The sequence below is a fragment of the Cuculus canorus genome, chromosome 12 (genome assembly GCF_017976375.1).
Source record: "Cuculus canorus isolate bCucCan1 chromosome 12, bCucCan1.pri, whole genome shotgun sequence".
NCBI classification, from domain to species: domain Eukaryota; kingdom Metazoa; phylum Chordata; class Aves; order Cuculiformes; family Cuculidae; genus Cuculus; species Cuculus canorus.
The window spans coordinates 19,087,067-19,101,007 of NC_071412.1; the positions used below are offsets into that span (position 1 = coordinate 19,087,067).

At 44.5% G+C, this 13,941-nt stretch overlaps 2 protein-coding genes across 7 annotated transcripts in view; both read left to right on the forward strand.

Moving 5' to 3' along the window:
• Positions 1 to 3,874, forward strand: part of TBC1D2B (TBC1 domain family member 2B) — a 34,674-nt gene extending 30,800 nt beyond the window's left edge. For 2 of the 3 annotated variants that reach the window (XM_054077122.1, XM_054077125.1), the window contains exon 13: positions 4 to 3,874. In XM_054077122.1, coding sequence (XP_053933097.1) covers positions 4 to 199 — 196 coding nt within the window. In that variant the 3' untranslated portion in view covers positions 200 to 3,874. The remainder of the gene's footprint in view (positions 1 to 3) is intronic. The other variant, XM_054077123.1, reaches the window with a different exon arrangement.
• DAPK2 (death associated protein kinase 2) overlaps positions 99 to 13,941 on the forward strand; it is a 56,329-nt gene continuing 42,486 nt past the window's right edge. For 3 of the 4 annotated variants that reach the window (XM_009558189.2, XM_054077126.1, XM_054077127.1), the window contains exon 1: positions 99 to 239. In XM_009558189.2, the coding sequence (XP_009556484.2) occupies positions 180 to 239 (60 nt within the window). In that variant the 5' untranslated portion in view covers positions 99 to 179. Of the gene's footprint in view, positions 240 to 11,621; positions 11,772 to 13,941 lie in introns of those variants that run through there. The other variant, XM_054077128.1, reaches the window with a different exon arrangement.

A 13,941-nucleotide genomic window follows, 5' to 3' on the forward strand; every position in this document is an offset into this window, starting at 1 on the left:
CAGGAAACTGACTGGTATTGCTTTTGGAGACCTCAATCCTTTTCCATTGCGCCAGATCAGGAACAGGAGGACCTATCACCTGGAGAAAGTGCGTCTTGAACTAACTGAGCTAGAAGCCATTCGTGAGGATTTTCTGCGTGAACGAGAGACATGTGTAGAAAAAAGAGACCTTATTAGTGATGATGAGGAGGATAGTTGAAACTACTCAACCTAAACTTTTCTTTGGGATCGTGACCAAAGTGAGTTAACCTCCAAAACACTTTATTAATCCTGTCAAACAGAATGTAAAGTAGTTGCTTTTGGAAATATGCAGGACAGATTTCCAAACCCCAGCACTTTCAGAAATATTGTTTTGTATGGAGGCCAAACACTTCTGTTTACATTTATGTTCATGGAATTGTCTGTAGAGCACTTAATATCTGTCTCAGTTTAGTTCAACTGCTGAATTGACAGGTTTTTCCCCACAGTGCACTGTTAGTGCCCATTCGTGGAGTAGTAGGAACAAAGTCCTCGCTGCATTTACTACATTCCTTGCCATTCTGTGTTCTAGGGATGTAGTCATGTTTTTTGTAGCACAGGTTCAATGTGGGAAGACGTCATACTCTGTGGTTTCAGGTTGGTTCAAGAAATGGCTTTCATTGTGGTGGCCTTCAATAAACCGGCCAATCTTGAGGTCACAAATTAGAAAAGTATGGAATGAAGCAGAGGAAGAACTTACACGCTCCTTTGTCTTGTCCTGAAGTGATGTGAAATGAATCATCAAACAGAACACTTGAATATATGTCCTTAAAGAAAAGGTAAAATACCTTTCCGTACCTGTCATGAAATGTTCAGTGTATGCTGAAACACTGATATCAAACTCATTTATGCTTTTCTAGGCAGCTGTGTTGATAAAGATTCTCGTTAATGCAAAGGGGTTTATAGATCAAATCCTGTTGGTTCAACTTTATTTCTGTTCACTTCTTTGATTGCAATGTCTCAAAAAAGCCACAACCAAAAACCATCTCTTATGGAAGAAGAACGGAGCTTGCCACAGGAAGACCATGTTTGAGTAGCTAATTAGTTGTGTTTCTGTTGAAGGCTTTTTTTTATTATTATTATTTTAATACTTCTTCCTATTTAGGGCTTAAAATAAGGTGAAGTCTTGCTCTTTTAAGAAGAAACATAGTGTTCTTTTTGCATGAATGTATAACTATTGTACAATAGTGGTAGCGATAGGATTCCTAAAATAAATATTTATCAAAGGAGCCTAAAGGTCACAGCGTGCACAGAGGAATTCAAGATCTTCTTCCAGCAGAAAAATGCAGTGTTCTTTCAATGTGCTCAGCTTTGCTGTGTGTTGCACACGCGTCCCGCAAGACAGCTGTAAGCTTTGGGGTGTTTAGCTGTAGTCTTTCTGACTGGGGAAGTGTCACTGGAGGCCATTCTTTCTCATTTGATGACAAACAATACTCTTAAACGGTTCTGAGGAAGAGGAAGGTTTCTTTCTTGCTTGGCTGTTCTCTGTACTTTTGAAATGTTCTTTCTTGAGCTGCTGGATCTTCAGAATGTTGCATTGACTTAAATGTTGTGTCTGGATGTGTCATGATAAAGCTAGCATCAAATACTGGGCAGCGGATTGCCCAGCTCTGGGAAGGTGGTTAATGAGTAAAAAACAGAACTGGTGGTCGGGAACAGTCAAGTGCATCAAGCTTCTGCTTCATATGTTTTATCAGGTGTTCTCATGTAATTGTTTTAGCAAACTCAAGTGTTTGCCAGGAGAAATCCTGCTTCTGTTTCACAGCACTTTTTTTCCTTTTTTTGAGAATGTATTTGTAGCCTTCTCTAAATGAGCATGTTACCGGTCAGTTTATCCGGAAGGAATGTATTTAATCAGTGGTGGACATTGTAACTTACAGGATGACTTTTGGTATAAATATATGCTTCTTATATGGCGTACAGTTTTTCATTAGCCAAGAAATCCTTGCCAATGAGGGACACGTGGTATGATCATTGCAATTCGTATGTCATTTGTCTTCTAAAATGTCCCCTACCTTGTCTGTTGTGAGCAGTAGTTTGGGGGCGGTTATTCCCTAGTTACACTTGGTTGTGTACTTGAGTTTATCAGGCATGGTTTTCATATTATTGCATGTACTGTATTCTTTTTACTTACAATCAGAGTTTGAATATAGAAATGGGACCAGGTTTTCTAATTTTCTAGTTGTACTGTCTTGGTTTTGAAGGAGCTGGTCTCTAAATCACTCTGTAATGTCCAATTTTTTTGTTTTAATCTTGTTTTCAAGTGTTAAATGAGATCTTTGTAAGCTGAAGATCTTCCTTCCAGTGGCAACAGTTGAGATGTTAAGGTGAAGAATTTGGAAGCATCTACTTACCCTATTCCTACAAGTCTGTTATTCCTGGGGTTTGAGTCTTCACTGTGAACTAGTCTTATGACTTGAGGAAGTGTTTTCAGGCTGATTTCACTAAAGTGTTTAGGTTGTGAAGATAAAACCAACTTCAGGATAACTGTTCTGGAAATTCTCTAGCTGACAGAGCACCGTGACCTGCAATGTTACAGAACCATTCCTTTTTCTTTTTTACATCCTTGTGCTGATGTTTAAATATTGCTGTGTGTCATTTTATCAGCTGTAACCCAATTGTACAGTAAAACTAAGTATCTCTTATGCCACAATGCGAATCTAATGCATGAATCTTACTCGGGGTATTTTGATACCTTGCAAGTACAAAATGAGTTGATGTTGTGTGATACTCAAGTTCCCAGTGAGCTGTTGGCTTTATTTTGTTAAGCATTGTTACTGATGTCTTAGCTCAAAGGTAAAGACATTGCAGAGGCATCTAAGCTCTGACCACTAGAAGCCTACAGAGAACAGAAATGAGATGCATATAGCAAGAAGCAGTGTCAGGGTAAGCTGGCCTTGCTGTTGCAAATGTCTTTGTGTGACTAGTAGTTTTCTCGTAGTGCTTAATCTGGTAACTTTGAAGAGTGGTAACTAGTTAGGGACATGCAAGATACAAGGGCAGTGTTTAAACCCGATGAAGCCAAGCAAAAATGCAGTGTGACTCTGGCCTGCAAAAGCTGAGCTGCATAGGTGCCAAGTGTTTGTGTTTAAGGGTAAACATCTGAAACAGTGCAGATTTAACATTCCTGCCAGCCACTTAGTAAGAAATTGGCCTGTTAATGCAAACAAAGACTGCTAAGACTATTTTTTAACTTCAATATCACACACACTTGTGAAGAGTTTCTTAAGCGTGGTTCCCAGTACATGTGATGTAAACAAAACCACTATTTTGCAGAATATTCCTCCATCTTCCTACACCTATGCCTGGCTTTCCAGTGACACTTCTGTTACTTGCTTAAAATGTTGTATTATCTTCTGTTAAATAGGCAAAAGATCGGTGCACTACACCTCTAGCTATTAAAACTGCACAGTATTTCAGCTTTACCTGTACAGGTAGTGTTATCACTCAGTGTTATTGGATTGTTTGGGTTTTTTTTTACCAGCTATGTAATCTATAAAAAGGGGTTTTTTGTTGGCCTTTAGATGTCTTCTGTGAGCAATTATTCCCTTTCCTTCAGTCTTTGTAAACATGGTAGGATATTTCAGCAGAAAGGGAAAGATTTTTTTTTTTTCTTCCTTAAGACATCAGGAATGAATGACTGGTTGAAACAGAGTTGTATGTTCTTTCATGCTTAACTGAGAAATGGAAAATTAATCAATTTAATGAAATTGTGTAGCTGTTTAAGTGAATGTTCCCCTAAGTGCCACACTAGAAATCAGCAATATGCGGTACAAGAGATTTGAACTACAAAACATAAGTGATGTTATTTTCATAAAGATTGATGTAAAGAAAAAATAAATCGTTTATTACTTTACAACTTGCTCTGGTTCTTCTTTTTTTTTTTTATGACAGATGGAGATAACTGCAGGTGCCATCAGAACAAAGCAGTAGTAAAGCTGGTGGTTTTGTCTGATAATGTGGTTTCAGAGAGTCTCTATAGAGGAACATATATGCAAATTTGGCTTGGAAGCGTGAAGATGTGAACTATAGACATGTTGCGTGCAGGTGATGCTGACTGGGTAAACTCCTGATTGGTGTCCTTTGATTCCTTTGCAGAGGAGGGAAGGGGAGGGGAGATGAATTTGCCTGAGCGTTCCAAGGAAACATGTATTTCTACGCTATCTCCTGAGATCAATCGCCTCTTTAGTAGGCTTGAGCAGTGATGTTCTGCTAAAGCCTTTAGTAGCCAAGAGCATAATTTCAGCTGCTTTGAAAATCTGATGAAGTACTGAATTAACTTGGAAATTTAGACTCAATGTCTGTCTTTCAGACATTGATACAGACATTAATTTTCAGATATATGGTTTGGCATTTTGGAGTTACCTTCAGATATAAAACTTAACAGCTAAATGTGAGGGAGGAAAATTAAGAGCTAGGAGATCATTTTAATTGCACATCCAAGCAGATCTTTCGTAGCAGAGGTGAACAGTGCACAGTTCTTGTCCTCTGGCTCTGCTAGAGGATGGCAAGCTGTTAAGAGTAGATATTGGCACAGTTGGAAATCTGTTCAAAGGGGTTGCAAAACAGGATAGAGAGCAGCAATTGAGGCAGAACATGACTGTGGCCTAAGGACCTCCTGTCCTGTATACTGAAAATTTAAGTAAAAGGAATAAACAGAAAATTCTGGGAAGAGAGTGCATAGGGAGCAATGTCCTCACTTGGACACTTGGCATATTTAGCTCAAGTATGTTGTGGTGCCCTAGCAGCTGCTGGGGCTGTTAAAGAACAGCTGAGGCTCCCGTTTCCTCCTTGGGACTGAGCCTGAGACATCTGTTGCTCAGTGGAATGGCAACAAGGATGCAAGCATGGCTGCTGTGTCCAGCTGATGTCTGTTGTTAAATATGTTATTCCAAAGAAAGGCATAAACTTAGAAAGGATAAATGCAGCTTGCCTCCTCTGAACTGAGATCAAATACCTGCGGAGTCTCATTCTCTGTTAGGGCCTCGTGGATGCAGAGAAGGCACTGAAGCTTGGTGGCAGTACAATATATCAGGTGTTCATTCTGTGGGATTTTCAGAAGTGCTAAACATAGCTTCCTTATCTGCAGCTCTTTGACCTCACTGGAAGCAGAATCTATGTAGTGCTGAAGTTTTAAGAATTCCCACACATGGAGTGCAGTCACTCAGATAATGCAGAGGAAGGGTGTGCTCTGCCTTGGAAGTTCCCCCTTGGAAAAGAAGGTAAAAGGTTCAATAACAAGGAAGTTCATAGAGTGGTATTTTCTTCATGATACTGTGCTGTAGAAGCCACACTTCTCTACAGTCACACCCCTCTACAATCCTGGCTGTTCAGAGGATTAGACTAGAAAGCAAAACTCAGGACTACACACTGAATGTGATAGTAGAAACCTCAAATAGTTATTTATTAAAGGTATCTATCCTCTGCCCTAAATTAGTCTGGGGTGTGGTAGAGAGAAGTCAAATAGTTAAAACTTTCAATGCTAGCGTGAATATACCTGGGAATTAAGGATGAATTTGGCCTTAATTAAAATATTTCTAGTCTGGAGTGACCATATCCTGCCTATGCGTTTCATGTGAGAGCTACCTTTTGCTGTACAAACCAGTTTCATATTTGCAGAGCTGATGAACTGACTTAGTGAAGTCCTCAGGCACCATGATTCATAGTTAAACCGAAATAAGCTACTTCTTTTTTTATATAGTCAGGTGGTATTTTTCTGGTATTTAAGCCTCGGACTCCTCCTTTGGAATGTAAGGTCTGGGCTTCTTTGTCCCTTCCTAAAGGAGACTGGTAAATGCATGGGTAGCAGATGCTGCAGTGTTTGCTTGTGCTGCTTGCTTCAAATGGGATTCAGCTTTGCCTTTTCCTTCCCGCTCTTGTCCTGTATGCACAAAAAGACTTTTGCCCTGATTGCCAAAGATGTTACAAAGAAGTCAGAGTTCGCATTTAAAGGGTGAACAGCTGAACAATGTAAGACCAATATCTTCCTTGAGCAGAACCTGTATTTTCACATGCAAACCCTATGGACATGGCAACAGGGATGGATGAGATCCCATCTACCCTTGCTTGTAGAGACCTTGCAGGGCTGGCCAGCAGATACTGAATTCACATCAGGGTTATTCAGGTGCTAGGGATGAGCTTGTCCTGATTTGAAAAGCGATTGTGGCGTCTTGGGGCAAACCATGCTGTTTTGTCCCCCTTTTTTTGCAGCTAGGAGCAAGCAAAAGAGGTGGCCTTCCTCTTCCACGTGTGTGCTTTCCTCTGAGAATTTTGTAGGAGGATTGCTGTGACTGTCACGTGGTCGTGTCATATTGTAGAGCTAAAGGTGAGGAATGACATATCTTTATTTCCTGTTCAAAGGGTTCTGAATTCTTCCATTGCCCTTTGAAACCTTTACTATTGCTCCCATTTCCTGTTCTCCACCCTGTGTGATTCCTTTTGGAATTGGGAGAGCAGGGTGGAACCTTCTGGGTTGTGAACACTGCTGCTAGGGCACCAAGCAGAGGCGCAGTGCAGTCTTCTTGACTTGGAACAAATCTGAAGCCACGTTTCTTTTTAATTGTGATAACAAAAAACACTGCCTTTAGGCACTTGTCTAGTGTAGAATTACTTCAAAAAGTCATCTATTTTTGCAACTTATTGTAGTGGAAACAGCGCGCCTATTTATGTGTGATAATTCACCGTGGCTTTGCACTATCTTAACTCCATAGAGTATTGAAAGTGAAGGCAGCCTGGCATTTATATTTGATTTTCAAGGTGTGAGCAAAACCACATCTTTCTTCATGAAGAAATGTTGGATATTAACTTGCCCAGAAGAAACTGAAGAAGGCAAACCTTTATTTTTTGCAGTTAGAGTCTGCCAGTTAAAGAGGGAGAGTCTAGTTTTACAGGGTTTGGGAATGTCTCTAAGATGGAAGAGTAAACTGATGGAGGATGTCATTGTTGGTAGCCAACATCTGGTCTAGGGCAACTTGGAACACAGTATTGCAGATGTCTGTTAGAGTAGTGTGTATTAATGCATTTTGAGATCCACAGTGAGAACTGGAAACCTGTGCCATGCTTTCTGTTGCAGTGGTTTCTTAAACAACAGAGGATTTCACTGGGTAATGTTGAATTTCAGACCACAGCATGAACAATATAGGCTTGTATACAATATAGAACCAGGCTTATGAAGCTTTGAAGTACCTCTCTGAGTTCACCTCCTCAGCCTTATTTCCTTGGTACTCTTTTCCTATACCCTGAAGCTACCGAAGCAGAAGTCAGCTCCTACCTCTGAGGTGCTCCCTAATTAGCCCGGGAGCTGTGATGCTCTGGAAGGCTTCGTAATGACCAAGCATGTCCAGTGTGGGAATGCAATGCTGTCACTTGTGTGGTGATGCCAAGTGCTGGGTTATTTGCCCCATGGGCTGCCCACCAGTGACACGGTCCTACCAGCACAGTGTTGAAGCCACATCAGGCACGCAGTGTATTTGCCTCTGTGTCCTTAATTAAACTTTCTGTTCTCATTGCAGAGTCCCCTCAGCTGGACCGCTGATGAAATGGAGCCCAACTGAATAAACAAGTGAGGATCGTGTTTGTTTTTGAGGGGCAGGACCCTTTGATTTCTGGAGTAAATATGGAGTTTGTAGTGTTGTACAGGATTGGTGCTGAAAATGGGGACCATATGAGTCCTTCACTGAACTTTGGACCAGCTGCTGCCCAGAAGAAGGGCAGCTGCCTGGCAAATGCCCCTGTCATGTGGGTGTGATGGGCATCCTGGGGCACATGGGCAAGGGGAGTGTGGGTGCCTGTGCCGGCCCACCATTTCCTGAGGCTGAAAGTCTGCCTGCCTGCATGGGGAATGTTCTTGCCTAGCATGGTGCCTGCACCCAATGGCACCAGCTCTGCCCTACAGGATCCCAGCCACCTTCACAGGGTCCAGATCCCACGTTCGTGCAGGGGTCAGGGCGCACCCATGTCCTGAATTAGGTTTGTTTTGGGTTTTCTTTCCAGAGCAAGTACCAGCTGGGGGATGTGAATTTGCCTGCTCGAACTGACAGGGTACAATCCAAAGGATGGGAACCTCCTTGTTTCTTACTCTGCTGTTTTTGTACAAGTTTTACAGCATCAAAATCTAAACGATAGAAAAGTATGTAGAACAATGCTTTTACGGAGATGGACAAAAAGTCATTGTGTTGTAGAGGAAAACATCAGAAAGATTTTTCACACTTCTAAGTTTAAGCTCTCTACAGGCATGTGCATGATTAGGTTATAGGGCTAGGATTAGGTTATGGGTCACTGTTAGGTTTTTCTCACCCTGCGTCTGCCTCTGCTGCCTCCTGGGAATTAAATTGAATTACATTAAATTAAGAATATTCTTACTTCAAATAAAATGTGTTTTCAGCCTGGAGAAGAGAAGGCTCCGAGGAGACCTCATAGCGACCTTCCAGTACCTGAAGGGGCTACAAGAAATCTGGGGAGAGACTTTTTACAAAGGCTTGTAGTGATAGGATGAGGGGCAACGGGTATAAACTGGAGAGGGGCAGATTTAGAACAGACATGAGGAATTTCTTCATGATGAGAGTGGTGAAGCATTGGAAGGTTCTTTAAGGTCCTTTCCAACCCAAACCATTCTATGATTCTACACTGTCCATTGATTTAGCGTCGATATTGTAAAGATTATTTTTAAAAAAAAAAATTGGTATATTTAAACAAATTAGGTAAATATAAACAAATCACTTTCCAAAGTGCTGCATTTTTTGGTCTGTCTCTTCAAACATGCAGCCTTCCTTCCCTTTCTTTAAGTAGCAATCAAGCATCTTGGATTTGAAATGCAGAATTTTTGGAAAGGAAAAACACCGTCTGAAGTTACTTCTCTCAGATTTCCTAGAACCTGTGTGGGTTTATGCGCAACCCTTTGACTGTAACACAAAATTATAGAATTATAGTTTGGGCTGGAAGGGATTTTAAAGCTCATCCAGTTCCACCCCCTGCCACGGGCAGGGACACCTCCCACTGGCTCAGGCTGCCCAAGGCCCATCCAACCTGGCCCATCCAACCTGGCAGCCACAGCTTCCCTGGGCAACCTGGGCCAGGGCCTCACCACCCTCATGGGGAAGAAATTCCTCCTTATATCCAGTCTAAATCTGCCCCTCTCCAGTTTATCCCCGTTCCCCCTCATCCTATCCCCACAGCCTTTGTGCACAGCCCCTCCTCAGCTTTCCTGTAGCCCCTTCAGGTGCTGGAAGGTGCTCGAAGGTCTCCTGGGAGCCTTCTCTTCTCCAGGCTGAACAGCCCCAACTCTCTCAGCCTGTCCTCGTCCGGGAGGTGCTCCAGCCCTCGGATCATCCTTGTAGCCTCCTCTGGACCCGCTCCAACAGCTCCATCTTCTTCTTATGCTGAGGATTCCAGAGCTGGACGCAATCCGCCAGATGGGGTCTCAAAAATCTCTGTGTCTCTCGCTCACACCTATTTTTTGTACCGCAGTTTGTGCTTTACCCTCCGTCCCGTTCGGATCGCTCCTCCCTGCGCACGCCCGTGGGGGGCGGCTCCTGGGAGCGGTGCCGGTGCCTCCCGGTGCCTCCCCGGGGCGGTGAGAGCCGCTGCCCCGGTTCTGGCCCCGCTGGGACCGGCGGTGCCGCCCCCGGAGCCGCTGCGGGAGCCGCTCGCTCAGCGCCTTTGGCCGTGGGGACCCGCGGGGGAAGAGCAGCTCCCCGCATCGCCTCGGTGAGCAGCTCCCGCGAGGGAGCCCCTTTCGAACCCCCTCAGCAGCTCCCGCGAGGGATCCCCTTCCGAACCCCTCAGCAGCTCCCGCGAGGGATCCCCTTCCGAACCCCTCAGCAGCTCCCGTGAGGGATCCCCTTTCGAATCCCCTCAGCAGCTCCCGTGAGGGATCCCCTTCCGAACCCCCTCAGCAGCTCCCGTGAGGGATCCCCTGTGACTCCCCTCAGCGGGTCCCACAAGGGATCTCCTTTTCATCCCCCCTCAGCAGATCCCTTGAGGGACCCCCGTTTTGCCCCCTCTGGGAAGGTCCCGGGAGGGACTCCCTTTTAAACAACCTCGGCAGGTCCCGTGAGGGGGGACCCCCATTGGACCCCCTCAGCAAGTACCACAAAAGGGACCCCCTTTTGACTTCCCTCGGCAGGTTCTGCAAGGGTGACCCTCCTTGGCCCCCTGTTGGCAGGTTCCATGAGGGATTCCCTTTTTACTCTCCTCAGCAGATCTCACAAGGGGCTCCCTTTTGATTATCCTCAGCAGCTCCCCCAAGGGGGCCCCTTTTTGACCCTCCCCCACAGGTCTTGTGAGGGATACCCCTTTGACCCCCCCTCGACATGGGATCTCCTTTTGACTCACCTCACAGGTCCCACAAGGGACCCCCCCATTAGCCTCCCTCGGCCAGGGATCCCCTTTTGAACCCCCTTGACAGATCTCTCGAGGGACCCTCTTTTAAACATCCTCAGCAGGTCCTGTGAGGGGGACCTCCGTTGGACTGTCCTCAGCACGTACCACAAGAGGGACCCCCTTTTGACTTCCTTCAGCAGGGTCTGCGAGGGGGACCCTTCTCTGACCCCTGTTGGCAGGTTCCATGAGGGATTCCCTTTTGACCCTCCTCAGCAGGTCCTGTGAGGGATACCCTTTTGACCCCCCCTTGACATGGGACCTCCTTTTGACCCCCCTCAGCAGGTCCCACAAGGGACCCCCATTAGCCTCGCTGGGCAAGGGATCCCCTTTTGACCCCCCTGGGCAGGTCCCACAAGGGCTGGGAAATGCAGTTGTTCTGGCAATGCCCTGTCCGGTGTCCACACTGCACTATCTGGTGTTGTTTCTGGCCAAAACCATCAGGGAGATTTGGGTTCGTCAGGACCTTGGGTCCACATCTCAGCTTACTGTGTCACTCAGCAAACTCTGCAACTTCATTACGTTTATCCTTAAGTTCCTTCCCGACTCTTCCGTTCAGCTGCTGCACTTGGGATCCGATAGGTTTCTTAACACCCAGGGGTACTGGGGCGATGTAGCTCGGCAGGGTCTTACTTGGCCTGACAGGCATCCTTTTAGAAGACAGTAATTGAATTATTTGGGTTGGAAAGGACCTTAAAGATGATCTCGTTCAAATCCTCAGTCGAGGATGAAGCTGTGAACAAGAGGGTGGAAATATGCAGTGATTGCTCCTGCTTTGTCTCCTCAGTCAACAGCTGCAAAAGAACCAAAATCAGCGTGCTTAACACATGGAGAATAAGCTCAACTCTGCCCCTCTTTAGAGGTGCTTGTTCAGAAACATTCATAGATTTCAGACTTTCCTGTGTCCTTAAAAGAAGTGTGGATCCCACGAGCTCGATCTCACTTGACTCTGGGGCAGTAATATCTGCAGTAACAGTCCTGCAGGCGCCTCGGGGACGGGGAGCGGGGCTCTGCGATGCCCATGCCAGCGTGCCGGGCATTGCGGGCTTCCCCTGCGCCCTGTCTGTCGAGGCGCTGGCACCAAGCTCATCGCTCAAGCACGCGAGGGCTGTGGGATCAGTTACAGCGGCAGCCCTGGCAGGCAGTTATCTCCTGGGAGCCGTATTTAGATGCAGAGCTAACGCATTTGGTACGTACACTTGAAGTGGGGGCTTGGAAAAGCAGTCTTTGGTCATTCACCACACGTGTAATTACTGCAGAATAAACTTGGGAGATCAGAAGGAGATCTCCTGAGAGTCGGGCAGGAGCAGTGACTCTGTCGTGGGACTGAAGCGCTTGGATGTTTGATGTGTTTTGTGTCCTTTATAGGCACACAGGTAAAAGTAGCTGCCTCGGTTTCCTAGCGGAAAGGTTTTTAGGCTACTGTTTTCTGAGAGGAAAATATTTTGTGAAAATAAGGGTTTGCTGAAATTAGTGTGACTTTTAGCTGTGCCTTGATTACATTTATTTGAAAGTAGAGGGTAGCAATTACTTGTTATTTTGCTGTTAGAGTTGCTTAGTCTTTTCTTGGGCAAAAAAAGAAGAGAAAGGGGATGAGAGAGTGAAAGAGGAAAATGTTTTAATGCTTATAAAACTCTGGTTAGTTTTAGCATGAGGCACTTCATTGAATATATCACTTCAATTTGTTTGCTGGGTTAAGTTGTTTAGTTATTTTAGTTTGGTTTGGGTGGGTTTATACCTTAGGTCACAGTGGGAAATAGTGTGATTTCTTAGTGTAAATAAGATCTGATTTTATGGTATGATAGAATTTAGGAGTGTGAAGATATTGGGCAGGGCATGTTTCTAGCGCCTGAAACTGGAATCTTGGAGGTGTGTATTCTATTTCTGGTTTTGCTACAGCTTTGTTACGTATGTGTAGGAAAATCATTTGTATGGGATTAATAATACTTTGCCACCTCGTCGTATTTAGGATGTGTAAAGGGAGTTGGATACAAGAGTAAAAGGTGAAATATCACATACTTGCACTACACGCATACTAAACTCTGGAGTGTCACAATGAATGCATGGAGAGTATTACAGTATGAATGCTGAATAGAAGCAGACCTTAGCATTAAAATGCTCACTGCTTGGAATCCTAGAGCAGGAAGACTGATGCGGAAGAGATGACCCCAGCTTGGGAGGGTTGAGGAACAGATAACACCATGTTGTGTGAAAGAACACAGAAGGTTATTTCCTTTGCAGAGCTTCCCTCAGAGCTCTTAAATGTCTGGTGTGATCCAAAACTCACTGCAGCAGATTCCCCCATCCTAGTTTTAATGAATTCTGGTACAGGGTGTAAGTCAGGATGATCCTGACTCCTTGTGTTGCAATATTGTTTGGACACGTGCCCCAGAAGTGTTAGCATGGTGTCTCAGAAAACACAGCTGATTGTTGCTGTTCGCTCACATTGTGAATATACAACCTCTTCATCTGAAAGAGTTGAAGATGAGTGACGATCTCTAATTCAATCTGCTCTCACTGACCAGCATAAGGAAAGCACCATCGGACTAGAGAAAAAAATGAAGCTTCTCATTCCTCCTTTGATATGCTTGTGCTCTGTACTTGCAAATGGAGTCCAACAAAGACATTGTAGTTTAAATCTTTCAATGCGTGGTCACTTTAGTTTCCTAGGAGCAGCACATAATATCTGGGGAGGGTTATGTTTATGCTTGTGAGGGGCATTTGTATTTCAGGTGAATTTTAAGGGCATGAAGGTTATCTCTTATTATCTTATCCCCATTATGCTGTGTATTTGCTGATGACAATTGTCTTGGATCATCAAGTGTGTGATCTATTTTGGGCATCTGCTGGGTGAAAGCCAGTGAGATATCTGCAGAAGTAATGAGAGTAGAAGGCAGTATACGATAACGTGAAGTGATAGACATGGGAAACACCAGCATAGCAGAGCTATGACTTGTGGGTCTGAAGATTTTGGAACAATTTTGTGTTCAGTCTTCAAAACAAGGCTCGAGGCTGACTGGATGCCAGAACAGTTCCTTGGTGTTGAGAATAATCTGGCTGGTTTGACCTCTGCAGAACAAGGGTGTAAGTTAAAAGGTCAGCAAAAGGGAAGACAATTTTCTGGTTATATTTGAGGTAATACTGCATGGATTCTGTGCATCTGCAGAAGTAGGTATGTTCTTTGAAGGATGCTGGGAAATGAGTAAACTTGTCAATCAAATATTAAGTGGTTATGTTCCCAGAGGAGTCCTGGGTGGGTTGTCCAGTCTCAAAGCAATGTTTTCAACTTGCTCTTCAGAATGACAATCTCTCCCTCAGAACAATGGCTTTCTTTTAGGTGTGTTTGCATTAATGTTATTTGTAGCCACGTACCTTGGATTCTGATGAAGGGAGTAGTCAGCTTGAGGGTTTTACAGTCTTTGGGCAAGTCTCAGCAGTATCTTTTAATACATGGGCATTTTCCTGTGCTTGACTTTTGCATGTGCTCAGAATTTAATCTTGCAATTCAGGATGAGTAAAAGGTTTGGGGGGTTCAGCAAGGCTTGG